The sequence below is a fragment of the Nematocida major genome (assembly GCF_021653875.1).
Source record: "Nematocida major strain JUm2507 chromosome Unknown 2389, whole genome shotgun sequence".
In the NCBI taxonomy this organism is placed as follows: Eukaryota; Fungi; Microsporidia; genus Nematocida; species Nematocida major.
In genome coordinates this window covers 91,135-116,832 of record NW_025952953.1, presented here as the reverse complement: position 1 = coordinate 116,832, position 25,698 = coordinate 91,135, and the positions used below count along the sequence as shown (strand labels likewise).

General features: G+C 44.4%; 20 protein-coding genes across 20 annotated transcripts; 2 read left to right on the top strand and 18 right to left on the bottom strand.

Moving 5' to 3' along the window:
* Positions 1–1,784: 1,784 nt before the first annotated feature.
* On the top strand, positions 1,785–2,105 carry NEMAJ01_0755 (uncharacterized protein; the record flags this gene model as incomplete). The annotated part of the gene is made up of 1 exon (XM_047914593.1): positions 1,785–2,105. One exon carries the CDS (start codon positions 1,785–1,787, stop codon positions 2,103–2,105), a length of 321 nt encoding a protein of 106 aa, XP_047770550.1.
* A 420-nt stretch (positions 2,106–2,525) lies between these two features.
* Positions 2,526–3,443, bottom strand: NEMAJ01_0754 (uncharacterized protein; the record flags this gene model as incomplete). Its single annotated transcript, XM_047914592.1, has 1 exon — positions 2,526–3,443. One exon carries the CDS (start codon positions 3,441–3,443, stop codon positions 2,526–2,528), a length of 918 nt encoding a protein of 305 aa, XP_047770549.1.
* Positions 3,444–3,495: 52 nt separating this feature from the next.
* Positions 3,496–4,440, top strand: NEMAJ01_0753 (DnaJ-like protein subfamily B member 4; the record flags this gene model as incomplete). Its single annotated transcript, XM_047914591.1, has 1 exon — positions 3,496–4,440. The coding sequence occupies one exon, from the start codon at positions 3,496–3,498 to the stop codon at positions 4,438–4,440; it is 945 nt and encodes a 314-aa protein (XP_047770548.1).
* Positions 4,441–4,568: 128 nt separating this feature from the next.
* Positions 4,569–5,777, bottom strand: NEMAJ01_0752 (uncharacterized protein; the record flags this gene model as incomplete). The annotated part of the gene is made up of 1 exon (XM_047914590.1): positions 4,569–5,777. One exon carries the CDS (start codon positions 5,775–5,777, stop codon positions 4,569–4,571), a length of 1,209 nt encoding a protein of 402 aa, XP_047770547.1.
* A 23-nt stretch (positions 5,778–5,800) lies between these two features.
* On the bottom strand, positions 5,801–6,148 carry NEMAJ01_0751 (uncharacterized protein; the record flags this gene model as incomplete). Its single annotated transcript, XM_047914589.1, has 1 exon — positions 5,801–6,148. One exon carries the CDS (start codon positions 6,146–6,148, stop codon positions 5,801–5,803), a length of 348 nt encoding a protein of 115 aa, XP_047770546.1.
* Positions 6,149–6,168: 20 nt separating this feature from the next.
* NEMAJ01_0750 (uncharacterized protein) lies at positions 6,169–7,176 on the bottom strand (the record flags this gene model as incomplete). Its single annotated transcript, XM_047914588.1, has 1 exon — positions 6,169–7,176. One exon carries the CDS (start codon positions 7,174–7,176, stop codon positions 6,169–6,171), a length of 1,008 nt encoding a protein of 335 aa, XP_047770545.1.
* Positions 7,177–7,190: 14 nt separating this feature from the next.
* On the bottom strand, positions 7,191–7,889 carry NEMAJ01_0749 (uncharacterized protein; the record flags this gene model as incomplete). Its single annotated transcript, XM_047914587.1, has 1 exon — positions 7,191–7,889. The coding sequence occupies one exon, from the start codon at positions 7,887–7,889 to the stop codon at positions 7,191–7,193; it is 699 nt and encodes a 232-aa protein (XP_047770544.1).
* Positions 7,890–7,962: 73 nt separating this feature from the next.
* On the bottom strand, positions 7,963–8,511 carry NEMAJ01_0748 (uncharacterized protein; the record flags this gene model as incomplete). The annotated part of the gene is made up of 1 exon (XM_047914586.1): positions 7,963–8,511. One exon carries the CDS (start codon positions 8,509–8,511, stop codon positions 7,963–7,965), a length of 549 nt encoding a protein of 182 aa, XP_047770543.1.
* Positions 8,512–8,617: 106 nt separating this feature from the next.
* Positions 8,618–9,550, bottom strand: NEMAJ01_0747 (lupus La protein; the record flags this gene model as incomplete). Its single annotated transcript, XM_047914585.1, has 1 exon — positions 8,618–9,550. The coding sequence occupies one exon, from the start codon at positions 9,548–9,550 to the stop codon at positions 8,618–8,620; it is 933 nt and encodes a 310-aa protein (XP_047770542.1).
* On the bottom strand, positions 9,531–10,100 carry NEMAJ01_0746 (tRNA-specific adenosine deaminase 2; the record flags this gene model as incomplete). Its single annotated transcript, XM_047914584.1, has 1 exon — positions 9,531–10,100. The coding sequence occupies one exon, from the start codon at positions 10,098–10,100 to the stop codon at positions 9,531–9,533; it is 570 nt and encodes a 189-aa protein (XP_047770541.1).
* On the bottom strand, positions 10,064–10,672 carry NEMAJ01_0745 (uncharacterized protein; the record flags this gene model as incomplete). Its single annotated transcript, XM_047914583.1, has 1 exon — positions 10,064–10,672. The coding sequence occupies one exon, from the start codon at positions 10,670–10,672 to the stop codon at positions 10,064–10,066; it is 609 nt and encodes a 202-aa protein (XP_047770540.1).
* A 444-nt stretch (positions 10,673–11,116) lies between these two features.
* Positions 11,117–12,106, bottom strand: NEMAJ01_0744 (uncharacterized protein; the record flags this gene model as incomplete). Its single annotated transcript, XM_047914582.1, has 1 exon — positions 11,117–12,106. One exon carries the CDS (start codon positions 12,104–12,106, stop codon positions 11,117–11,119), a length of 990 nt encoding a protein of 329 aa, XP_047770539.1.
* Positions 12,107–12,869: 763 nt separating this feature from the next.
* On the bottom strand, positions 12,870–14,162 carry NEMAJ01_0743 (uncharacterized protein; the record flags this gene model as incomplete). Its single annotated transcript, XM_047914581.1, has 1 exon — positions 12,870–14,162. One exon carries the CDS (start codon positions 14,160–14,162, stop codon positions 12,870–12,872), a length of 1,293 nt encoding a protein of 430 aa, XP_047770538.1.
* Positions 14,163–14,849: 687 nt separating this feature from the next.
* NEMAJ01_0742 (uncharacterized protein) lies at positions 14,850–16,100 on the bottom strand (the record flags this gene model as incomplete). Its single annotated transcript, XM_047914580.1, has 1 exon — positions 14,850–16,100. One exon carries the CDS (start codon positions 16,098–16,100, stop codon positions 14,850–14,852), a length of 1,251 nt encoding a protein of 416 aa, XP_047770537.1.
* A 316-nt stretch (positions 16,101–16,416) lies between these two features.
* NEMAJ01_0741 (uncharacterized protein) lies at positions 16,417–17,334 on the bottom strand (the record flags this gene model as incomplete). The annotated part of the gene is made up of 1 exon (XM_047914579.1): positions 16,417–17,334. The coding sequence occupies one exon, from the start codon at positions 17,332–17,334 to the stop codon at positions 16,417–16,419; it is 918 nt and encodes a 305-aa protein (XP_047770536.1).
* A 302-nt stretch (positions 17,335–17,636) lies between these two features.
* Positions 17,637–18,515, bottom strand: NEMAJ01_0740 (uncharacterized protein; the record flags this gene model as incomplete). The annotated part of the gene is made up of 1 exon (XM_047914578.1): positions 17,637–18,515. The coding sequence occupies one exon, from the start codon at positions 18,513–18,515 to the stop codon at positions 17,637–17,639; it is 879 nt and encodes a 292-aa protein (XP_047770535.1).
* A 1,096-nt stretch (positions 18,516–19,611) lies between these two features.
* Positions 19,612–20,862, bottom strand: NEMAJ01_0739 (uncharacterized protein; the record flags this gene model as incomplete). The annotated part of the gene is made up of 1 exon (XM_047914577.1): positions 19,612–20,862. One exon carries the CDS (start codon positions 20,860–20,862, stop codon positions 19,612–19,614), a length of 1,251 nt encoding a protein of 416 aa, XP_047770534.1.
* A 204-nt stretch (positions 20,863–21,066) lies between these two features.
* NEMAJ01_0738 (uncharacterized protein) lies at positions 21,067–22,023 on the bottom strand (the record flags this gene model as incomplete). Its single annotated transcript, XM_047914576.1, has 1 exon — positions 21,067–22,023. The coding sequence occupies one exon, from the start codon at positions 22,021–22,023 to the stop codon at positions 21,067–21,069; it is 957 nt and encodes a 318-aa protein (XP_047770533.1).
* Positions 22,024–22,944: 921 nt separating this feature from the next.
* NEMAJ01_0737 (uncharacterized protein) lies at positions 22,945–23,901 on the bottom strand (the record flags this gene model as incomplete). Its single annotated transcript, XM_047914575.1, has 1 exon — positions 22,945–23,901. One exon carries the CDS (start codon positions 23,899–23,901, stop codon positions 22,945–22,947), a length of 957 nt encoding a protein of 318 aa, XP_047770532.1.
* A 342-nt stretch (positions 23,902–24,243) lies between these two features.
* On the bottom strand, positions 24,244–25,167 carry NEMAJ01_0736 (uncharacterized protein; the record flags this gene model as incomplete). The annotated part of the gene is made up of 1 exon (XM_047914574.1): positions 24,244–25,167. The coding sequence occupies one exon, from the start codon at positions 25,165–25,167 to the stop codon at positions 24,244–24,246; it is 924 nt and encodes a 307-aa protein (XP_047770531.1).
* Positions 25,168–25,698: the final 531 nt, after the last annotated feature.

Genomic DNA, 25,698 nt, shown 5'->3' with positions numbered 1-25,698 from the left:
GGTTATTGCTTAATAGGGCTAGTTAAGGAGTCGATATAAGTTAGACTTTAGGAAATAAATTAAAATAATGTCTATTTAAGCAGGTCGAAAAAAAGGACAATGTTTCGCATGACTCATTCCTGTATTACAACCATTAATGCGCTCATAGCTCTGAAAACCTCGGGAAATCCCGTGTTTTCTAAAAAGGCATCCGGACATCCAAAAACAATTGAGTAAACCCCATCAAAATCCGTTTTTGCGCACTCTAAAGATGTTTTTCATGCGCAAACACAAAAAATGCTTAAGGAGAAAAAGTCTCTTGATGTGAAAAATCACGCAGTGTCCCATTACAGAACCTGCCGCCCTGTATTTAGGATATTTTTGTTGTAAATCCGGGTTTGATTATGGCTGTGGGCTAATACAAGCTCCACTAAATATTTATTAATCTTTGGAGAATCCCGGTGGTCGACCTTTGCTTGACTTGATTTTTGAATCTTCGAATTTCTTGCCATTTTCTTCTGCTCTCTAAAATTAACATCGTGTCGCGTTTTTATACTTTTAGCGAGCACTAATCAAATTTATGTTTCAGATCGTGTGAAATTCAATCAAGTGATGGTCGCCGTCTCCAGTTTTTTTTGTTTGTGGGAATTCCAATAATTCACCACAATTTTAATTTTCAGCGGTTGCATCATCATTTAATTTTTCCTTTTTAATTCGGATCCCTGTTGAAATGAATACTGTTACAAGCACACAGACAATAGTAGAACAAGAAGTAAGCAATCAAAATGGAAACCATAAAAACGTTTCCGAGAAGACTGCGCTCGCCACAAACGAAACAGAAACTTTACTCCATTCAACGGTTGTGGACATAGAAACATCCAGAATCGTTAATGTTGAAGGCGTATATACCAGAGGAAGACGTACTAGAATGTGTGGTAAGCTGATGAAAGCTATTTTTGATGTCGGGCTCTGGTTAGTCCTGGCGACTGGTTCTTTTATTTTGTTCATGGCAGCGGCTCAAGTTTATAGGACCAAGTTGTAATACAGAAAGTGCTAGTGAAATTCACGGCCTTTATTGTTTATTGGAGTGCTTAGACAGAGAATATTTAATTTGTCCCATAATAACCCCGAATTGCAATGACCTTTCAATTAGGCTCTATTAAACAATAACCATTTACGAGCAACTATGCCTTCAGCATATAACAATTTTAACGACTATTCTAATAACATGAATGTTGTATGCTGAAAGCATAGTTTCTCGTGATTGGTTATTGTTTTGGAGACAAATGAATGTTTGTTTGACAGCAGCTATAAACAAGGATAAATTAAATGCATAAGCATTTAAGCAGGTCGAAAAAGAATAAAGGGCGTGAATTTCACTTGGCACTTCCCGTATTACAACTCATAGCATTAAATCTATCGATAATTGAAGGCAAGGCTCCAAAGGCTAATAAATCTTTACTGGAACTAGCATAGATTCAGAAGCAAATATGCCCGGGTTATGGCACAAGCATAGCTCTGAAAACCTCGGGAAATTCCGTTTTTTCCAAAAAGGCATCCAGACATCCAAAAACAATTGAGCAAACCCACCCCTGCAAAACCCCATTAAAATCTGTTTTTACGCACTCTAAAGACGTTTTTCATGCGCAAACACGAAAACGATGCTCAAAGAGAAAAAGTCTCTCGATGTGAAAAATCACGCATTTCCCCATTACAGCGCCTATTGCCCTGGATTTAGGATATTTTAATTTTCAGCGGTTGCACCATCATTTAATTTTTCCTTTTTAATTAGGAACCCTGTTGAAATGAACACTGTTACAAGCACACAGACAATAGTAGAACAAGAAGTAAGCAATCAGAATGGAAGCCATGAAAACGTTTCCGAGCAGACTGCGCCCACCAGAAACGAAACAGGAACTTTACTCAGTTCAACGGTTATGGACATGGAAGAAGGCCGCCTTAGTAGAGAAGAAGCTGCCGAAGCCAGAAGACGCATCGGGAGGACCTATAAGCGGCGAATACGGTGTTTTAACCTCGGGATGTGGCTAATCATGTCGGCTGGCTTTTTCGTTTTAATGATGGCAGTGCATAAAAGTTATAATGCTAAGCTGCAATCCGGGAAGTAATAAGTAAAATTTACGGCCTTTATTTTTTCTCATTCTGCTTAAATCTGTGCATTTAATTCGTTCTTGTTTATAACTGTTGTCAAACAAATGCCAATTCATCACCCAAGCAACAACCATTTACGAGTAACTATGCTTTCGAAGACAACAATTCCAACGGTTTTTAATAGCATGACCATAAAATGAATATAACATGAACCCGAATCAATTTATATATCTAACGGTTTTTAATAGCATGAATCAATCTATATATCTAACGCCTTTTCTAATAACCTGATTAGCCTGAGCCTGAATACATCAATAGATCCAACGGTTTTTAATAGCATGAGCCAATATATAATTCTAACGCCTATTTAATAGCGTGAATCGACCAAAATTTAGCCAGAAACTCTTCCAGCCCCTATACACGGCCTTACGCCCTCTCTACAGGAAGTACTGCAGAGGCTTTGTCTCCCTCCTCTGCTGCTCTGAGACGGGAACCTCGCAGTACTCCACGCCCTCTTTCGTGATCTTTGCAACTGCTGCCTTGTTCATGCATCTATAGCAGTAGTTCGGAGCACTCCAAATCGTGATCACTTTCCCGTCAAACTCCTCCTTCCACCCGTCCTCCACGAGCTGGTGAGACCGTATGATCTTCTCCAGGCGCGCACTCTCGAGGAATTTGTTGACTTCACTCTCCCCGAAGTAGTACCCGACTCCTCTGCTGCTCGGGGAGAATCCATCCGTCTCCTCCTTCGGGTCACTCCACAGGAGATCCGCCAGGACTCCCTTATTCGGGACATCCCCCACCCGGACTATTTCGTTCAGCTCCTCCAGCCGCAACTCCGGGCTAATTCCTGCGTGCACTGCGAATATCTTCCGGTCGATGATCCCGCAGATCGGCATAAACTCAAAAACTTGGCATATCTTGTACCAGAGAAGCTTCGACCTGTGCATCCTCACGCACTCGTCCATAAACCCGTAGTTTGAAGAGGTTTTCATCGACTCGTGATTCCCCCGGAGTATCCAGACTTTCTCGGGGTACTTCCCCTTCATGTAGAGGAGAAGGACGATCGTCTCCATGGAATTTGCTCCTCTATCGACGAAATCCCCCAGGAAAAGGTACTGCTCAGAGGGAGCTACTGCAAGGATCTTCAAGAGGTCGAAGAACTGCCCGTGGATATCCCCAACTACGGTGATATCTGACGACAGTTCCAGGAGAAGTGGCTCAGATGCAAATACGTCCATTGCCTGCTCGCATATTCTCAGGATCTCGGAGTTGCTGACCTGTCCTTCCGTGAGTCTCTGCACGAATTCTGCCTCGTTTCTGCTGAAATCCTTTAATGAAGCCTCCTTCGTCATTGGAAATTTCCAGAAGGCAGAAAAAATAAAACAATTTGAAAATGCAAATGGAATGCCGAAGAAGCAAACACTCTACGAAGTTCTGGGGGTAAGCAAGGGAGCAACAGATAGTGAAATACGCTCAGCATACAAGAAATTAGCCAGAAAGTACCATCCTGATATGCACACGGGGAAATCCGAGGCTGAGAAGAAGCAGATGCAGGACAAGTTCAAAGAGCTGAACAGTGCGTACGAAGTTCTCACGGATAAGGACCAGAGAGCGTCCTACGACCTCACGGGAATGACGCAGGAGGAAATGGGGAACCAAAGGGCACGGTCCAGCCACGGATATGCTGGATTTTCTGACTTCTTTTCAGGTTTTTCATTTTCAGGTTCGAACGCCTACGACTCCGCGGAGTTTGGGGCGGGGCATTCCTTCTTCAGTGAAATGCACGGGTCAGACGGGATCTTTGGGGGGTCGCGCGAGAAGTCTCCGGAAAATGGGATCTTCGAGTACATGCTTGCAGTCTCTCTTGAGGAGATTTGCACGGGCTCTATCCGAAACCTGCGGATAAAGAGAACTTCTATCTCGATGGCTCGGGAGACGGTAGAACTCAGCGTAAATATACAGCCAGGATACAAATACGGGACTAAAATAACGTATAAGAACGCCGGAGACTACGACAGGTTCGGGAGGGGCACTGACGTAGTTGTAATTCTAACGGAGAAACCGCATCCACTCTTCAAACGGGCAGAGAGTGACATCGTGTATGAGTTTGACCTTTCCATCAAGCAGTACCTGCGGGGATTCGCTCGGACTGTTCCTGGCCTCTGGGGAAATCACATAAAAATAACGGATTCCATGATAGGGAATAACGGAGGAGATATCTTAGTAGAGGGAGAGGGGATCCCAGATAGAAGGAACGGAATGAAAAGGGGAAAGCTTATTATTAGGCCGCGCATTATCATGGACTTGACCCAGAAGGAGAGAGCGCGTATGGCAGAGTCCATATCGTGAGAATAAATAAAGCACAGAATACATTTATTTTTCAGGTTCTGATTTTTCAGGGTACTCGCAGAAATCTGGCTATCCCTGAATACTTAGCAGATACCGTCTGTAATGCAGCTGTTCTCCTGCAGACTCTCTCATTTGCGTGCCTCCATCCTCCGGATCTGCTCGTCCTTCTCTGCGATGTCTCTCTTGAGCTGCCCGATGAGCTCTGAAGAGTTCGCATATTTTAGGTCGCACAAAAGCGTCTCAATATTTTCCTTCAGGTACGAGTTTTCTTTTTTCAGCTCGTTCAGGGACTTCTCTGCCTGCTGGTGGATGAAGACTATCCGGGGAGTGAACTTGCTCAGAAGGCAGAAGGGATGCGCCTTTTTGTACGCCTCTATTTCCCCTGCACTTTCCTTTCCGTACTTATCCAGAAGGTCTTTCTGCATCCCAGAGACGGAAATACTCCCCTTCACGATCCCGTATACAAATTCTGCAAGAATTTCCTGATTCAGGCACGAAATAACGTCCATCAGGATCATAAACTTATTCTTGCTAAGTGCAGCCGTATTCTGTACAAAGAGAAGAAAACGGTCAAACTCCTTCTTCGTCATATCCAGGCCTCTTTTACTGCAGAATATCCCGTTTATATTAGAAGCCAGGAAGAAAGCCACTTTAAATATCTTCTCCACGCGGTACGAGGAAAAGTACGTGAAAGCCCCTATGCATATCCCGAATATTTTATCCATATTCTTCTTATTCACTCTCTCGCAGGAGATTAGCATATTATACTCGTACGAATTCTTCAGCGCCTTCATAACGACCTGCATCATATAGTGCCTCTCCTTCGTGCGAATGTGCTTGTTGGCTTCCCTTGCAAAGTCACAGTCCAAGTGGCTGAGAATTGACTCGATTTCAGACTCTTCAAACTCTTCACTCTCATCATCATCATCTTCTTTCTCTTTTTCTTCTTCTTTTTCTTCTTCATCTTTCTCATCTTTCTCTTTCTCATCTTTCTCTTTCTCTTTTTCTTCTTCTTTCTCTCCGGAGATGGCACTCTCGAGGCTTCTGACTATTCCCTTCGTGCTTTGGGAGGTCTCTCTCTGCGCCTCCTCTGCCCGCTTTCTCTCGTCTCTCCGGTGGCAGTCTGGGCACGGGAGCTTCTTCGTGCACGATATAAGCGTGTTGAAAAGGGCGAATTGCGGCCTTTCCGTCCGCCTGTGCCAGGACTTCGTGAATGCGAGCCCCCACACGGCGATTCTCGCATGCCCAGGAATATTCTCGCTCTTCAGCTCCTCAACGTACTCCTGCATGTTGTCTATCTCGCCAGTTGCCAGCCACTGTATAAGCCTCTTCTCCATTTTTATCAGGGGAACTTCTTCTTTTATGCTTCCTCTGATTGGCTGCTTCTCTCTGAAACATGCTTCCTGTGGATTTTAGCGTGCATCTTCTCCTCGCTGGAGACGCCTTCTGCGAAGATCACACCGCACGTGTGGCACTTCCTATACATCCTCTGCCCAAAGTTCAGGCACAGCTGCCTCTTTTCCCCCACTTTCCGGCCTTCTCCGCCCTCTTCCCGCGCAAGACCCTCTGAAAATCCACCTCCAGACCCCGCTTCAAAGAGCCCTACACCCGCACGCTCTTTCACCTCCATATACGAAGTTACAGCCCTACTTTTTTCTGAGGGTTTTTCCTCGGGTCTCCCCACCCGTCTCCTTGCGAATGTTTTCATGCTCTGAATTTTCTTTATTTTTATTTATTTTCCTCTGGGAAAGTCTCTAGCAAATCCTCTATTTTTGCCCCGATAAGAAGCAGAGAAATCGCATACGCAGAGAGTTCAGAGATCTCCTCCTTCATCTTTAGAATGGCCTGTTTCCCCGTCAGAGGCGAAGGAACAGGCGTAACAAGGGCATTGTTCCCGTGGAAGCACGCTCTGGACACTCCCTCCACATCCCCACTAGAAGGAATAGACTCGTCAGCAGTAATAGCAGGAGAAATAGATCCACCTATAACTCCACTAGTAACCCCATTAGACCTAGCAGTAATAGATTCACTGGATTTACTGGTAATAGTAGTAAATCCACTAGCAGTAAACTCACTACTAGTATCAGTATTACCAGTATTACCAGTAAATCCACTAGATATAAATTCATTACTACTTCTACTATTACTATTGTTATTACCAGACTTACTAGTAAACTCACTAGATATAAGCTCACTATTAGTAAACTCACTACTTCTACTATTGTTACTGGTACTTCTAGTATTGTTATTACCAGACTTACTAGTAAGCTCACTAGATATAAGCTCACTATTACTACTATTGTTACTACTATTGTTACTGGTACTTCTGGTATTGTTATTACCAGACTTACTAGTAAGCTCACTATTAGTAAACTCACTACTTCTACTATTGCTGTTAGTATTGCTGCTATCCCTTTCACTTCTGCTGGTATTGTCACTTTCTATTTCCAGCACGCACATCCCCTCTCCTGCTCTTGTGCTCTCGCTGGGTGCGTGTGCCTTACTGCCCTCGAGAATCCTTGCGCTGATTCTGTCGCCTTCCTGGTACGTGCTTCTCCTCTTGTACGTCTCTCGAATGTGGTAGTTGTCGTCTAGGACTTCGATAAATTTCTCTATCAGCTCGTCCACGCTCTCTCTCGCGTATACGCTGCCGTCTGCCTGGCCTCTCTTGAGGTATTCAGCGTATTCCTTGTACCTGCTTGGACTCTGCGTCTGCCCGATTAAAAGTGTCTTCATTTGTTTGTTTACGCTTATTTGCTTTCTCTTCCAATTTCCCAGAGGATTTCCTCTATGGCCCTCTCCAGGACCCCCGAATTCTCTCGCTTCCTGGCCTTCTCTGCCTCCAGATAGTCTAGCTGCTGCACCAGGAGGAAGTACTTCTCCTCCCGTGCCTTGTACGCGTGCCAGTCGCAAACGGCTATTTTCATTCGCGTGATAAGGTTTTTTCGTACCTGATTTTCAACGGAATTTTCCCCCTGATAGAGTCTGGCCAGCTCCTGCACGCTCTCACTGCACGGCCTCTGGAGAGTCTCCTTCAAAAGGGCGAACCACTTCCCAGCGACTTCCTCAGCCCTTGCCTCCCGCCTTCTCTCAGGGCGCGACAAAAGGAGGCAGCACTCCCCGCAAGCACTCACTCCCTCGTAGGACTCGATGCATACAGTGCACGCCCATAGTCCGCACAGTTTGCAGTTTACCCCGCACAAATAGACCTCATTCCCGCACTCTTCGCACTCTTTGCTGTACCTATACGCACAAACGCGACTTTCCACGTAGTTTCCCAGGACGGCAGCAGAGACGGAGAGAGTCGTGGGCTTATCCGGGGCCTTTGGGAGGATTCTGTTTCTCTCCTTGTACTCCTGCAGCTTCTTCCTGAGGGCGTCTCTCGCCCGGACTTTCTCCCTCGCCTTCTGCAGGAGGCAGTCCAAGTACTCGCACGTTCTGTCTCTCATGGGGGCTTCTTTCTGCGGAGTATTAATCTCAAGTGGCAAGTGCCTATTCGTTCATGCTGAAACTGCTTTGAATTTATTCTTCCTTGGAGGGTTTCGCCTCCTTCACAGCCTCTACAGAGCTCTTTATTCTATCAGAAGCTGCGACCTGTGCTGCCTTCAGCACTTCCTTCGCGTCGAACTGGTTTATCTTCCGGATGACGTCATTAGCGGGGGCAAAAACAGAGGCATTCAAGTAGTCTGTTAGCTGGGTTCTTCGGACTGAGAGATAGTAGAAGAAAAGGAACTTTCCGTGGTAGTAGAAGGGAATCCTCCGAATAAGGGGGAAAAAGACGGCTTCTCCCAGGCCAAATAGGGCGAGAGCGAGGAGGTACGACAAAATGTGCTTTACATTCGCTGTCTCCGGGGAGGCTTTGCTCACGATTATGTTTGTTGCGGGGGTGACTATAAGCAGGAAGGAGAAGGCACTTGTGACTGCGCCTGCCAGGCACCTACAAAAAAGGCTGACGAATATTATCGAGGCCAGAGCGATAAAGCTGTACTCTGGCTTGATCTGTCCGTTTGACATCTTCTGTATCTGCTTAAAAATAGGGTATGTCTCTGAAATCTTCCTGACTCTTTCCATTCTGGATTTTTTAAAACAAAGAAATTCCAGTTTAATAATCGTGCAATTCCCAGAAGAAAAAGGGGCCAGACAGTTCTGGGAACAACATGCCGTACTTTCACGCTTTTTATTTCACTCTTCTCCTGGGCTTTACGAGTGTCTTATTACTTGACAGAGAAAGTCCCTTGCAGTACTCTACGACCTCGCTGTCTTCTAGCTTTGTGAATTTGAGGGTGAGGCCGCTGATTTGGACTGGGTCGATGCTCTCCTGGTCCTCCTTCGTGCGGATGTGCTTGTTTGGCATATCTACGAAAGCCACTGCCTGCTGGAGTGCGAGCTTTATATCTGATATTTTCAGTCCTTCGTCCCCCTCGAGGGCTTCTCCCTCTTTCTCGATCTGGAACTTGAACAGCTTATTCTTGAAGGTCTCTACAATTGCGCTCTCTACCTCCTGCTTCTTCTTCTCCTTCTCTGCCCTCTTCTCGCTCCTCTTTTTGGCGAAGTACTCTGCTGCCTCGACAACTTCAAGTTCTATCTTTGCCTTCTTCGCTGCATTTCCCTCGTTCTCTGAGTCTGTGGTGGTTTCTATTGCTAGCTTTGACTCTTTGAAGATTTCGAGGTCGTCCTTCGTCTTCAGCTCCACGAAAACTGAGCCTTTAAACTCTTTCAGCGCGTCTCTTCGGAGGGCTATTCTCGCTATCCTGTCTCTGTGCTGGATGAGGGCCTTCTGGACGTCCTCCAGCGAGTAGTCGGTGGGGAAATTACGCACTAGAAGCGTCTTTTCTTCGCCCTTGTGCTGATCGAACGATGGGATTGGGGCTTTTCTCTGAACAGACCCGCTCTCCACGCATAAGATGTCGCTTTCTTTCAGAATCTCTTCGAGCTCGCTTACAGTTTTCTTGAAAGCCTTCATTTTTCCAAAGGAATTCACAACGTCCAACGGGGCCCAGCCTTCGTTTGCAGCCATAAGCCTCTTCAGATACTCGTCTCTTACTATGTTGGCATCGCTGAAGTAGAATTCGACTTGCCGTAAAATCTCTTTATTCTCGTTCTGCGTCATTGCTAAAAAATTTTGCGAGCTCTGAACTTTTATGCTTTCTCTTTTCTACGGGGGCGCGCCCATTTTCCTGCGAATAAAAGGCCTTTAGCATGGACAATGAGGCCTCTAGGGGAGTATATACAGCTTCAAAAGTGTGGGCTGTTTTTGACTCTTTCTCTTCGTAACGGTATATTATATGGGTATTTCCAGCTTCTGGCGTGCCTGGGCCTGCATTCGCGACTTCTTTTAGGATGCCCTCCTGCAGAAAGGCTGTAATCCCCCCAAATCTTGGGTTTTTACACGCGAAAAAGACCCTTCGGATGCGCATTTTGACGATCACGGCCAGGCACATGATGCACGGCTCGCATGTCACGTATAGGTCGACTTTTTCTCGGAGGCTTCTTTCGAGTCTTTCCAGGCATAGGATCTCCGCGTGTGCTAATGGGTCTTTTTTTAGGTTGGTTAGATTATGGGCTTTTTCTATGCACACTCCCTCGTGCAGTATAGCGCAGCCTATGGGGACTTCCTCCATTTCTAGCGCTTTCTGCGCGTTCTGCATGGCAATTTCCATTCGATAAATTTTTTGGCTTTCCATTTCTGGAGACAGCCGAGAAAACCCACTTTCGAAAACAAAATCGATGAGAAGGCGTGCGGTTGAAGATATGCAATGAACTTTTCCTTTCCGGAAACCTTGATTTTTCGAAAATTTGGCTTTATTTTTGCCCCCTCTTTTCTGGGGAATTTTCTGCTCTTATTTTCGGGCAGTGTTTGGGTTGCGAAAAAACCCGTGGAAGCATGCCTTTCCAGGGTAATAGCGCGATATTTTTGTAATATGCACGTTAAGCGGACCCCCTGAACTTCAGCGAGATAAGGAGGCCTTTTTACACACACTCTTGCAAAGAAACAAACTGAACGTGCTAAAATCGAGCATGCAAAGAGACTCTGCCTTTCTCGGGCTGGGGCAGTTCCATTCTTGCGAAGTTCAGAGCATTCCCCCAAAAGCATCCTCTTCTTCTTTCTAGCACCCACGGAAAACTCTGCAAAAGCACCATGGCATAGCCCAAACACCCAGAAATGCATGTTTTTGAAGTAAGAGGCCAAAGTGTGCAAAGCATACCGAGAATGCCCCCCGAGCACAAGCATTTACCCACCCTGAGAGTGAATATAGATAGAAATAACCCGAAGCACAGTAGAAGAAACAGGATTATTTATATACACGCAATAACCCGAATAAACAATGTGGCATTGCTACAATGGCATACATAATATGACAATATGATTGCTATGGTGATACCTTGCAATACTATGATGACAATATGACGATATGGTACAACACTATGGTGCTACTACAATGCTATGATACCCATACCGTGCTAGTATAGACTATATAGAAACACACGATACATGCATGTCTCTACTACAACACAATAATGCCAACTATTCCGATACTATCCTAGAATATCTGTGATTTATTCACATGCAGGCCTGAAATTCAGGGTCTTCTACTCTGCAAAGAGCCAGCCAAGTGCAGGATATCCCTTCTAGCTGGTGTGCTGTGTGCTGAAAGCACGGTTTCACTTACTACTTTTAAATATAAAGCATGGTGCAATTCCATATGATCAGGAACGTAGGCAGAGAGGCAGCAAGGGAGACCATCGAAAGGAAGCCTATCAGCCTAAAGTAGGTCCGAAGCTTCCTGGGAGCCAGTGCCTTGTTCTGTGCCTCCACATCTATGCCCTCTTCAGAACCATTCTGCCCCTCCAGAGCCCTTTTTGCAAGGCTTTCTCTCGTTCTATCCAGCATATAGGCGACCATTCCTATGTTCAAAAGAGTGAATAAGTAGATACTAAGCCACTCGATCATAAATCTCCAATATAAACTCGCTGGGTCTGCATACTTCACATTAAAGTTTATGAGAATCCCAGCGACCCCGAAAACAAGCGCAATAACGACATCTAGCACGCCTATAGTCACTCGAGAGTCAAGACCCCACATAAAAAAGAGAACTACAAAGTAACAAATCCATGCAGTTTTCAAAATAAAAACAGAGTACAGTCTAAAGAACGAGAAAACAAAAAACCCAAAAGACACTTTTACAATGGGGTCAAAGATTGTTCTTTTTAAGACTATTCTCACTATTAGCGTAAAAAAGGAGAGAAGTCGAAGGCCTTTGGACCAAAAAATAGTGCAAAAAAGGACAGCTTCTATCCCCAGTATGAAGAGCACCAGGAAAGTCCCGAGATACCATGAGATTTTGCTGAAAACTTCCCTTCTTTTGGCAGTATCCATATTGTTTAGGGCCTTGCTGACCTCCCTGTGGCCCAGGAAGGTGTCTAATACGTTGGCTGCAGCCAGCATGACTTCAATCCCGTGGGAATTTTCAGTTTCAGCGCCTTCTTCCGGGACTTCTTGGTCTGAATTCGTGGAGGGAGGAGAATTTCCTGTGCTTGGACCGTGCAAATCGACTGTGTGATGGGCAGGATCCTGCTGAGTGTTTTGTGGGTTTTCAGGGGCTTCCTCTTGGTTTGGATCCTCTTTCCCATCTTGATCTGATCTTCTTTCATCCTCTTTATCCATGCAGGAGAAAATCACGTTCTATTTGTGCAATAAAGATCAAAGATCCGATAGAACGAGAAGGGGCTTCGTCGGGCGGGGATTGGCTGGTTTTGTGCTACGGCATGCGCTTTACAAGTCTTGTGAAAGGCAATTTCCAGCCGCTGCGGCTTTTAGCGGGGTCTTGGGGCTATTCCATGCCAGAAGCCGATGCTTATAATCCCCGAATGCCCAGCATCTGAAGAAGGGCAAAGTAAAAGCACAGGAGCCGTATAAGGCAAAAATGTCAACGCAAGCATGTCAAACCCAAGCACATCAGAATGCAATGTCTGGATATATCCAAATATAGAAGGAATGCACCAATGCGGTATAAATGGTATAGATTGCAATATTACAATAGAAAGGAAGTAATAGAGAACAAGAAAGAACATAAAGGAATAAAACAATCATAATAGTTGTAAAACTGGAATAAATCATCTGAAGCATAGCCCTTTGTTCATTTACAGCCTGCTTAAATGCCTATACATTTAGATTGCCCTGGCTTTCTGCTGGAGCCAACCCCCCCTCTAAAACAATAGCTAATCACAAGTAACTATATTTTCAGCATAAAACAATAAGCATAGCAGTAAAACCATAAAAAGTGTAATTTTATAACTCAAGTATACCAGTATAATAAGTATAACAGCAAAACTATACCAGCATGACAAACAGTATAACTACTTCCAGAATCAGAACGGTATAACGGTATAAAGTGGAGAGTATTCCGGGGAAACCACTTTATTGTACTTTATAGGACGTAATGTTGCCTAATCTGCTCAAGCGTAGCAAATTGTATGTCCTTGTGCGTGCTCATAAACATCCCAAAGACCCATGATCCTGTGAGAATGGAGACTCCAAGAATAACTACTATCATAAATATTTCCTGGATGAAGTAACTCCTGAGCTTCATTGGCCTTGACAGGTCTTTTAATGAATTATTTAAGTCATTCACCTTTCTGGCTTGGCTAGCATCCATTGGAACCATCCCCTCTGTCTTTTTCAGGATGTTTGAGGTTATGTTTATTTCGAGAACCTCCTTTATGTATGAGACAAGTCCAAAATTCAGCGTAACAAATAGGATAATCATCCCCTGTAAGCCGCAGAATAACCCAAGATTGTTTCCGAAGTACGGGCAAATATCCTCAAATGAGGCAAGTCCAACGGCAGATCCTGTCATCAGGAAGAGAAGTGCCGTGTCAATGAAGCCAATTTTCAGCCTTTCATCTGCGAACCAGAAAGTTCCCATTATAAGGTACAGGAAAGTCCAGGCGTACCAAGCGACAGGAGCCAACATCGAGAGCAAGAATACAGTAATGCTGGAAAGGAGGCAGAATAACACCGTGAAGTTTAGGTATGTTCTCAAGAAGACAGACCTTATCAAGGCAATGCTTGCAAATAGATAGATGAACATGGTTGGGTCCTGGCTTGCGTAATAGGCAAAAAGTTCTAGCCCGAATATCCCCAGAATGGATATAATCGCAAGAATAATGAGAACAGTCGGAAAAAAGAAAGAATTGTTCTCAAGCAAATGATTCTTCCAAGAATCAGGATGGCTCTTATTGCGGTCAGTGTAGAACTTTAATGCTCGAACAAATGTTACTGCGTTTGTCTCCCCAGGATTTCTCTCGAAAAAAGCAGCGTTTTCTTCTTCTCTCGCGGGATTTTCTTCTCCTCTCGCAGGAATTTCTTCTTCTTCCACGGGAATTTCTTCTTTGATGGATGCTTTCTTGGAGTCTGATTCAGAGCTGGAAGCATTCGAATGAGAAGATGCGTGCGCTAAACCTGTTGTTTCAGGTGCAAACGCTCCATCTTCATGACCTGTTATGGATTCCTGCGGAGTGTTCCCAGGTAACTCCCCGATGGTATGGCTTCTTGAGAGGGTAGCTCCATTTATCGTGTCAGACTGTTGGCTCCCGCCTTCAAAATTGAATTCTTGAGCAGGGCTTCTCTCGTTAGAATATCTCATTCTCTCTCCATAGGCATTCCCAGCACCAGTGTATAATGACTTGCCAAGAATAGACTTTTCTTCTCTAGGATTCATTAAGAGAATAAAAAATCAAATATTTATAGAAAAATCAGAAAAACAGAAAAAATATTTCTATGGGGTAGGAATTCGCTGTTGTATGTGCAAGCAGTTACTCCTAGATTGGTTATTGCTTAGTGTGAGCAATAAGAAATAGCTTTCACATGCACCTAACGAGTAAATAGGAATTTAGTCTATTTAAGCCGGCCGAAAAGTAATCGATGCCTGGCAAAACAGCATATTTCTACACGAACCTGAAAAGTGGAAACAGTCGCTTTTAATCTACCAAAATTGAAGGTATAAATACCCGAAAATTTTTGTAAATCAGATGGAAAGGCAGAGCACAAGAGACAAGTCAGCGAACCAGAATAGTCCAACCAGGAATAATAAATCACTGCTAGAACCTCCTCCTAGACCTACGGCACAGCCTCACACGGATTTACAAGAAACTAACAATGTTTCATATAACTACAGGTGTAATACGGGAAGTGCCAGTGGAATTCACGGCCTTTATTGTTTATTGTAGTGCTTAGATGCTTATGTGTTTAATATATCCTTGTTTATGACGTACTGTCAAACAAATGCCAATTCATTATCCAAACAATAACCAATCATGAGTAACTGTGCTTTCATCACAAAACAAACTACTTCCAGAAGCAGAACAGTATAACGGTATAAAGTGGAGAATATTCCAGGGAAACAACTTTATTGGATTGTATAGGACGCTAGTTGCCTAATCTGCTCAAGTGTAGCAAATTGTATGTCCTTATGTGTGCTCATAAACATTCCAAAGACCCATAATCCTGTAGGGATGGAGATTCCAAGAATAACTACTGTGTAAATTCCGCCCTGGATGAAGTAACTCCTGAGTCTCCTTGGCCTTTTCAGGTTTTTTAATGAATTATTTAAGTCTCTCACCTTTCTGGCTTGGCTAGCATTCATGGGAATTGTCCCCTCTGTCTTTTTCAGGACGTTTGAGGTTATAATTAGGATGAAAACATTAGTTATGTATGAGACAAGTCCAAAATTCAGCGTAACAAATAGGATAATCATCCCCTGTAAGCCGCAGAATAACCCAAGATTGTTTCCGAAGTACGGGCAAATATCCTCAAATGAGGCAAGTCCAAAGGCAGCTCCTGTCATCAGGAAGAGAAGTGCCGTGTCAATGAAGCCAATTTTCAGCCTTGCGTCTCTTAGCCAGAGGATTCCCATTATAATGTACAGGAAACTCCAGGCATACCAGGCGACAGGAGCCAACATCCAGAGCAAGAATACAGTAATGCTGGAAAGGAGGCAGAATAACACCGTGAAGTTTAGGAATGTTTGCAAGAAGGCAGACCTTATCAAGGCAATGCCTGCAAATACGTAGATGAATATAGTTGGGTACTGGCTTGCGTAATAGGCAAAAAGTTCTAGCCCCAATGTTCCCAGAATGAATATAATCGCAAGAATCATGATAATCCACATAAAAATGGAAGAAATATTCTCAACCGGCTGATTCTTCCTAGAATTAGGAATGTCTTCAGATTCGTCAATGTATAACTTTACGGCATTCATGTGTTTGATATTTTCTGTCTTCTTTGGAGTGTTCTTTTTTTTCGGGTTCACAGAAAAGCCAGCGGCTTCTTCTTCAATGGATGCTTTCTTGGAGTCTGATTCAGAGATGGGAGCATTCGAATAAGGAGGAGGCGCTAAACCTGTTGTTTCAGGCGCAAACGCTCCATCTTCATGTCCTGTTATGGATTCCTGCGGAGTGTTCCCAGGTAACTCCCCGATGGTATGGCTTCTTGAGAGGGTAGCTCCATTTATCGTGTCAGACTGTTGGCTTCCGCCTTCAAAATTGAATTGTTGAGCAGGGCTTCTCTCGTTAGAATATCTCATTCTCTCTCCATAGGCATTCCCAGCACCAGTGTATAATGACTCTCCCAAAATAGGCTTTTCTTCTATATGATTCATTAAGAGAATAAAAAATCAAATATTTAAAGAAAAACAGAAAAAACAGAAAAATATTTCTATGGGGTAGGAATTCGCTGTTGTATGCTGAAAGCAGCTACTCCTAGATTGGTTATTGCTTCTTAGGGTTAATTAAGGAGCCAATATAATTCGGAAATTTTGAGAAAAATTGAATAATGTGTGTTTAAGCAGGTAGAAAAATAATAAAGACCGTGAATTTCACTTAGCACTTCCCGTATTACAACTTTCGAAAAGATCAAAGTACCCTATAACTTCACTAATGTATTTATTTAGTGCGGAGTCTCCTTATATGCGAGTTTCAGCGGAAATTACAAACAAAATAGCCTGTAGACAACCCCCCCAGGAGAGCCCCAAATCCAAATAACCCAAAAACTATGACAACTCCAGAGCCTAGCCCCATAGAAAAGTGCTCGGAAAGCTTCTTCTTCTTTATCAGATCGTGCACGGCCTTCTTCTCCTCTGAGTCTGTCTTTTTGTCCTGCGACTTGGCCATTCCCACGTCAGCTCTGTTCTTCAAGTAGTAGCAAGCTCCCAGGCTGGCTCCAAAAAGGAGGGTTGTAACTATCCTTCCCCAGAAGAAGAAAGCTTGGTTATCGGTCAAAACAGTAGAAAGTCCTTCTAGAATGCCCATTGCACTCATGGTGGGGGTGAGAATTGCTATCACAATCAGGTCTAGCTTTGAAAATATGGCGTACTTGTTAGCTGCCCAAATCATCCCTGTAAAAGGCCCGAATGAGATCCATAGGATGCGAATCTCCGGGATAGAGAATGCCAGAACGAAGATGCAGAATGAAACGGCAGCTGCAACCATTGCTGATGCGATGATTTTATCCTTTCCCACAAAGAATGCTCCAACTGCAGCTCCGAGCAGCCCAAGAGCAAGTGCTTTTGGCTGGTTGTAAGTCCTACATATAATTTTAAAGGATGCGAATGCAATGAGTGAAAGGATTATGCTGAGGACAAATATAACCGCCTTTATAGCAGCAGAGTCTGAGATCCAAGTTGTCTTCTCCAGGAAGGTGCTTACTGCGTTCTCTCCGAGCATGATTTTCAGAACTTCGGAGAATTTGAGCGGGGTCTTTCCTGCAACGACTTCTTTGTAGTGCTCGTTTATTCCGAGCAAAATTTGGTTGAATCTTGTCTCTCCGCCTTTAACTTCTGCCATGTACTTTTTCATTTGCTCGAGAATGATTCCGTTGTCTTTTTTGTCTTCCATACTCTAAAAAAAAATCAAATATTTATTCTTGTATGATAAAAGCTGGACTCTCACGGGAGAGTGCGGATTCGCGTGAAAATGCACTTTTTTCGCGTGATGCTCCTTACTCTTCGAGCACGGCATAAGAAGCTGCTAGTTGAAATTTCCGCATCTTTTTTCGTCTTTTCCCGCCTTTAACGGATAACTGATTTTTCCAGATAAGGAAAAACCCACCTGATTTTACAGGTTTACCACACTCTCTCGCTGCAGGAAGCACCTTCTCCACAGACACGGGAAATCCTCACTCCCTGCGCCGGCCCATCCTACACTTGAGTTCTCTCGGAGAAGTACGGGAAAAATGCCAATGTTTCATGCCTGCTTGTGAAGGAAATGAATAGAGCCATCCCCGTCACGGCAGAAACAGCGAGCAAAGTCCAAATCGTCTTCTTTTTTGCCCCCAGGAAAGTCCTCGCACGTATTGGGCCTGTGCTGTTCAAGATATCCGGATTGAAGTTGAACCTCACCCTTCCGTCTAGGAAACTCCAGTCTATTTCCCCTTCCCTCGTCTTTTTTCTAATGAAAAGAATCCATGCGAAGTATGAGAAAATTCCAGAACTCCCCATAACGAACAGAAGCATCAGTATCTGCACCCCCAAGAAAAGGCCGATCTCATTCCCCATGTACGCGTAGAACTTATCAAGCATAGCCAGGCCAAACGCAGATACTCCTGCAGCTAAGGCCAGGAAAGCATCGAATATTCCCACGTCCACTGCACTGTCGTATATCCAGAAGAAGCATGTGACGGAGTAAACAGTTCCCCAGAGAGACCAGAAGATTGGGAATATAACCACAGCAGAAATCCCTATAAGAGAAAAAAAAAGACATAGTTCTGTAATGGGATTTTTTACAGTTTTCTTCATAGCAGCTGCCACTACGGCTGGAGTAAGGAATATCCCCAGGTAAATCTCTGGGTGTGATATTATCCCGTAGAAAACTGCTTCGATCAAGAGAATGGTGATACCTGTTATTTTCAGGATATTTTTGGGCTTCTCCTCCAATTGGGGATAGACCTCTGAAGATTCTTCTTCAAATGCATAGCCCTCCTCTGGGGATATGCTCAGTTCGTATATGTCAGCTTCGCTTGTGGAGGTTCTGCGGATTCTTCTGCCTCCTTCGTATTGAGTTTGCCCTGAATTGTGCATGGGACAGTGAAAAGAATCAAATATTTATTTTAAATTTCAGCGAAGTTTACCCTGCAGAATCCCAGAAAACATTTGCTTTATTTTTATTCTGGTAAAAGCATAGGCACTCGCGATTGGATATTATCCACGGAAACCAATAGAAGTACTCCAGAAGTGGGAGATCAGGTGAAATACGGTGATTATAAGGTGTCTAAGCACTCCAATAAACAATAAAGGCCAATTCTTCGCTTAGCACTTCTCATTGCAACTGTTCGCATCACTAAAGCCCACACAAGTACGAAACACACACTCGAAGAGCTGAGAATATGTGGGCTTATGCGATGCTGAAGCTCAAGAAATGGCGAGTAGAGGGCGGCCGTTCAGACTTAGAAATGCCTGAACAGGTTTAGAATAACCCGAATTCAAGGGCCCACTGTAGTCAGTCTAAATCCAATATTCAGACTCTCCAAAGGCCGTAGTAAAGCCTCTATTGGAGCGTATGCAGACTCCAGTGGAAATCCCGTGGAGACTTAGCCTGAGTTTATGCAGGGATATAGTAAGCCATAAGTCAATGGAAAAAGCATGCACTCAAACCAACGAGTTACTGCTAGAATTCAGGCTAGTCGTAATACGGGCAGTTCTAAGCGAAGAATTGTCCTTTATTTTTTATTGGAGTGCTAGATGGGCGTATGCGCTTGATCCGAACTCCTTCTTTGTCTCGTGCGCAGTCTCTTCTCTGGGCCTTTTCGGGTTATTCGGGAGTAACTGCTGCTCTTTCAGCAATTCTAAAAACTTTCTGAAAAGTGGATTTTCTGGGACTTTCCTTTCTCTGGGGAGTATCTGCTGGAAGGCCAGAATATGCGGGAAAAGTCAAGGGGTCGCACTGGACAGGCAGAGAGGGAAGGGCGGGAGTGTGCATCCTCTTCTTTTTCAGACTCTCCGAGTGCTTTTTCTGGCACTTTCTCGCATATTTCCGTGGGAGCGAAGATATCTCCAAAGCCGTCGGGAAAAGTGGGGATTTCACGCGTGTGCTGGGCATTGCATTCTGGAGTAGACTCTCCGCGGACATATCTTCTTATTTCTCCTGGTTTTTGGGCCTTTCCTGCTGAAGTTCCTGCTATGGGAGACTTTTCATGCCGTGGAAGGCTCCAAATATCCCGTGCGGGATAAACTCGAGTCCCTCATTAAGGTAGAGAAACCGCAAAGTCAGAAGCAAGCCAGTAACTGCAGAGGCCATGAATATGGGGATAACGATAAACTCGCTTACGCTGATGTAGGACCGCAGGCTTCTAGCCTTATTCTCCTGGGCGGACTCTTTCTCCGCGATGTTTACTTCCACGGGTGAGTCCGGATCAGACCCCGGGAGGTATACGACAGTGCACGCTCTCTCGATGAAGGGGGAAAACCTCCTCTTCAAACACGCTAGAATCTGAGCAATATTCAGGAATAGCCCGAAAATCAGGGCAACCATCGCCAGAAACAGGCACATTTCATTGAGCATATAGACAGAAATCCTCTCAAAAACACTCAAAAGCACCGAGGGAATAGGCATCATCAGAACGATCAGTGCATCCACCCAGGAGACTGACGTCTTCTTGTCAAATGCCCAGAATATGCACATGCCTATGTAAATACCCCCGAATAAGTACCACGCAGTGAATAATACAAGCACTAGAAAAGCAGGGAAGAGAATGATGGAAAATGCCAGAAAATTACTCCCCCCGTCTGCTTCCTCTCTGCTGACAAGAATAATTGCTCCTGCAACGGCGCAAAATCCTAAGACATAAAATGCGTGTTTGTAAATGCAAAAAAACAAGAATTCAACGAGCAGAATAATAAGGGTAATTATAAAGCCCTTTAAAAAAATAGTTAAAGTGTCGATTCCCTCGGGAGTAGAGCCCAGAACAGTCGCATTTTCTTCCAGTCTTTCCCAGCCGAACCTGGAGTAGTAGAGCCTCATGCGAATTTTATCCGAGAACTCTGTGGCTTTTCCCCGGATCCCGGTCCTTCTTGAGGCTTCTGCATATTCTTCCTGGAGTCTTTCGATGGGGGGAGCACTGGGGAAGGTATTTGCAGGGTTATCCTGCGTCTTACTGGAACTTTTGGAAGAGATGCTCGCAGGATTCCCCACGGAAGAACTTTCTGCTGCTTTTTCCCTGCTGAGTGGGATATCTATGGGCTTCGGAAGGTTTTCCTGCACTATCTCCTTCGGGGACTTCTGGAGTGATTCGCGTATTGGGTGGGTGCTGCCTTCTTTCTCGCTAGAGGCGCCTCCAGGAGAGTTATTCTCTCCGCCCGTCTTTCTCCTTGTAGAGACTATGTGCTTGCCCTCTCCAGAATGAAGGCTTTCATTTTTTCTATTTTGCATGAGTAAAGGAAAGAAATATTCCGATATTTATGTATAAGCTGCAATCATACTGTGAAAATTGATCGTAGAGCGAATATTCAGAAAAAGTTTATCCTTTTAATATCCCATGAAAAAATAGTTAAATATGCTAGGTTAAAAGAGAAGTTATAGCACTATAGCCCGATAATAGCACGCGAGGGAGAATCTTTATTTCCTTTGCAGTGCTCAAATAGGAGCATCTGCTTGGCGTATGAGCTCTTCGAGACTGCGCTCTCTCCCAATAACCTGATAGTAAACTTCTGGGAGTTCAAGCACTTCCACCTTAAGCCCAACTTTCTCTATGCGGGGAGTACTAAGCCAGATAATCCCATAGATGCAAAGTCCAGAGAGTAGAGAAATTCCTACTTTTACAGCGTACATGCACGTTCCCTTCGCAAGCCAGCGCATACTCTTTGCTCTCTTCATATTCCTCGCATCTTTCGCCCGAGTCTTCTTTTTTCTCGTTGGGCATTCGTGGATTTCTGCCTTCTCCTGCGAGTCTGCCTCTTCTGCGACTTCCTCCAGCAGGCGGATTAAGGCGGAAGTACTTACGGAAAAGACTGCGAATATGATGTACAGCTGGCACAGAAACAGGATCACACTCTCCCAAACGGCAGGTTTCCTCTTCCAAAAGTCCAGGATAAGGTTGAACCCCGTGATACTCCCCAGAGTAGCTCTTCCCAGGTTGAGGATTTCCCTTTCTATCCCGAATAACCCGAATACCCCCAGAGTACCCCAGGAAATCAAGGCCCCGTAGGAAAATGTGCTTAGAAGAGTGAAGAATACGGCGCATACGGAGGATGCGATGATCCCTTCGTTGTAGAATCTCTCCCACCTGAAGGGAGCCATCACTAGGAGGGAAGCGTATGCAAGAACGAGCAAAAAGCACTCTTTTCTTAGCTTGTAGTGGAATACTCCTGCAGCCAGAATGAGTGTTGCTCCTGCCATCGAGTATACGTGTAGGTATATGTCTATCTGCCTCCTGCTGAGTCTTTCTTTCTTCATGGGGCTGGACATGTATAGGTAAACCTTACGCGGAAGCTTAAATGCCTCCTTGCAGAGTTTAGCTAGACTTTTCGCAGTTTTCCCTCCTCTTTTTAGCAGGAGGCTTTTAAAGGGGGAATATTCAGACTTTTTCTGCATGCGAATAATAACGAAATTTCAAATGCTTTTATTCTTACGGAAGATCATAAAAGATCGTGCCAGAATGTGGAAAGTACGTGCTAGAATATGGGAGTGCAGGTTCTGAGAAGTGCAGGAAAGTCTTTGAGGGAGTGCATGCGAGTGTATTTCTGTGGGAGTTTGCAGGATATTCCCTCCTGGGACCCGAAATATCCAAAATCACAGAGTATCCCTGTACTCTCCTACTTCTCTCCTGCAGCATATTCTGGGTGCATTTTCCCGTATTCCCATAATAACCCCATCTTCCGAGTCCAGAATTCCCAGAGCAAAAATATTCAACGCATTTCTTCCGTGGAGGAGAGCAAGAAAAAAGACCGAAAACTCCCAGAGAATTCGGGGTATATCATACCAGGGCATAATTAACTGCGTCCAGACACAGGATAGCCTGAAAGAGCCTTCGGAGTGACTTCCTGCAGGCTTATTATCGTATAGCATCTTTTCCCCATTACTTCACTACTTCACTACTTAGTAATTCACTACTTCATTACTTACTCCTTCATCCTTTGGACTTCATTACTTTACTACTTAGTACTTCACTACTTAGTACTTCATTCCTTTGGACTTTACTACTTCACTACTTAGTACTTCGTTCCTTTGGACTTCATTACTTCATTACTTTACTACTTTACTACTTACTACTTTACTACTTAGTACTTTACTACTTAGTAACTTCACTCCTTCACTCCTTCACTACTTCATTACTTTACTACTTAGTACTTCATTACTTCATTACTTCACTCCTTCACTACTTAGTACTTCACTACTTTACTACTTAGTACTTCACTACTTCACTCCTTCACTCCTTCACTCCTTCACTCCTTCATTACTTCATCCTTTGGACTTTCAAGCAGGGAATGTGCGCATTTGCTCTGGCTTTATCACTCAATCCGCTATCTGGATAATACCATTGGGAAAAGCAGCTTTCAGACCGTGCGAATCCACGAAAAGAGCTGACACTGCTAATCCTATCCCCAACAGGAATACCGTGTGTATTCTCCTATTCGACCAATAGTATGTGTGAAAGCTATTATCTGGGGGCCCTGAGATTGCAGAGTCCTGCTCTATTCTCAGGATGTACTGGATCCAGGTCCTGGCCGTTTTTATGCACGGATTCTCTTCCGTGGGATTGCGCAGTTTGAGTGCGGACTCATTCCAGAACTCCGTGAATGCCCCGTGGGAACCCCACACAAACATGCATACGAGCGAGAAAAGGCTCGGAACTATGACGATGTTCCCGTACATATACGGAGAAAGTGCCTCAAATCCCATCAGGAGGTAGTAGTACGCAGTGAGAAAGATGAAAACAATCATAAAAGTCACAGGAAAATCCTGGCTCTTATCCGCGAAGTATGCGATCGCTGAGAATATCCCGAGGGCAGCCCAGGCACCCAAAGCCCCCCAAGGAAGCGTGAGAAGCCATATGTAAAGCAGACAAACGACTTGGAATACGAAGAGTCTCGGCCTGTGGAAGAGTCCACTCCCTAGGATCACCACAAAGAAACTCCCCAACAACAAAAAGATATCTCGGATTAAGACTCCGGGCATTTCATACCAGGATATCACTGCAGTAAAAATAGCTGCTCCGGATATAAAGGCGTACGTACATATCATAAAGTTGGTTTTGTTCGCAGAACAACTGTCGAATATGGGCTCTTGCAGTAGATTCCAGCCTTTTGGCTCTATCTTGGGCTTTTTTGTATAGAAGATTTCTGCCTCGTCAATGAACTTGGCTACACCGAAAGCTCCGTCACAAAATACTCGCAAATAATTAAAGAGGCTGGGCTGCACTATCTCGTACTCTGAGCTGTAATCATCACTACTTTCAGAATTATTGTCCATGGATAAGAGAAAAAATGTGCATTTATACTTTGAATTCGATCAAAAAGTGGGAAATCTCTTCTATTTTGTCGGAGTGTAATCAGCGATGGGATACTCATGTGCTTTTCGGTCTAAAAGATGCCTCGTATGACTATGCTCTGGCTCTTTATTATACAATGCGCGGGAGTACTCCGCAATATATGCTCACAGCAGAGTCTAATTCCTGCATTACAGCTAAATTACTGCGTAAGAGGCAGAAAGAAAGAGCGTGCAGTTTAGCCTTTATTTCGTGGGAAACTTCCAGGACTCCGCTGAAGGATTAGGACTGACCCACAGATGGGAGTGCTGAGTCTGTGGGGGATTCTACGAGTACAGGAATTCCTTCCACGCAGTTGCCCTCTTATAGAGCTCAGACAGGTCGAATCTGGCAAATTGAAGGTCTGGATGGGTTAATATGAATATGTAGAAGACGGTAACTCCTATAAGTGCAGAGACTGTGTACATAGCGTATATTCTTAGGTCTGTTTTCACGAAGTAATGCTTAAAAGTGCTGACGCTCTCCTCATCTGGGTAGCTTTCGTATATAAGCCTTTCCAGATCTCCTCCTACGAAGACGACATCCTCCCCTGGCTTCGGTATAGCATCTACATCTATAGTACTCCAGTACGGGCATATATCATCGTCAAAAAGGTAGGAAAAAAGCCCCCAATTCAGCTTAATGAAGAGGTAAATGAGCAGCTGTATGCCAAAGTATAGGCCGTGCGTATTAAGTGCGTATGCGTAAAAAACATCGAGTCTCCACAGGATGCAAGCAGCTGCTGTCATAAAGAAAAGGCTCACTAGATCTCCCCTCGTGGTTTCTACGTACTCGTTCGTGAGAATTCGCAGAATAACAATGGTGTAGTAGATCCACCAAAACCACCAGAAAGACCTCCGCATGAAAACAGCGAAGGCATTTAATAGAAGGATATATGCAGTTCGGAGAATGGTAGACCCCTCCGGGGGTTCGAGCGTGCAGGACTTCATAATCCCGACTCCTGTGATTATGAGCATCGATATGCTCGGGTATATGTAGCCGAAGCATATATTTATCAGGACAATAACTGCTATAACAGTGTATATGCACACGAACGCTAAAATGTCTTTGTATATTTCATCCCGGGTTTTCCCTTGTAGTGAGTATATATTATCATCGACTGCCTTCCACCCAGAAGTACTGTGCAGCCTATACCGTGCCTGTGCAAGTCCTAGCGTGACTTTTTTTTTCTTGGCGACTTCTTTTCTCATTTACAGTCCGTGAAAATTCTCCATATTTATAGAGGAAAGATGATTTTGAATTTTGGTTTTCTTATTTTCTGGGGATCATGATCTTTATTCTAGAAATAAAGTCTCCAGATCTGCATCAAAATTACGCAATTTCTCGTAGATCCGGGGAAAGAGGGAGAGATGATGTGGGAGTTCGGGTGCGTGAGCATTTATCCCTGGAGGAGACGTGCATTTGCCTATCCGCGGGACAGCGTGTAAAATACTGAAGAAACGGGAAAAGCCTGGATTCCAGGGGACAGATCTGGGGAGTGCACGGGAAGATCGAGTACTCCATCCTGAGGGTATTCCTTCCGTGCGAGGGATAAATCCAACGAAGCACTTTCCCGTCTTCTCTCCGTGGGCTTGGACTCTCTTTCTTGTAAGTGGAATTTATTTTCTTTTTTCAGTCACTGCGGGAGAGCTTAACTTTCTGGGGTGAGGGCCTGAATTTTCTACTGTATCTGCGATTGGAGCAGGCAGACTGAGTTCTGCGGGTGGAGCAGATACTCGTTT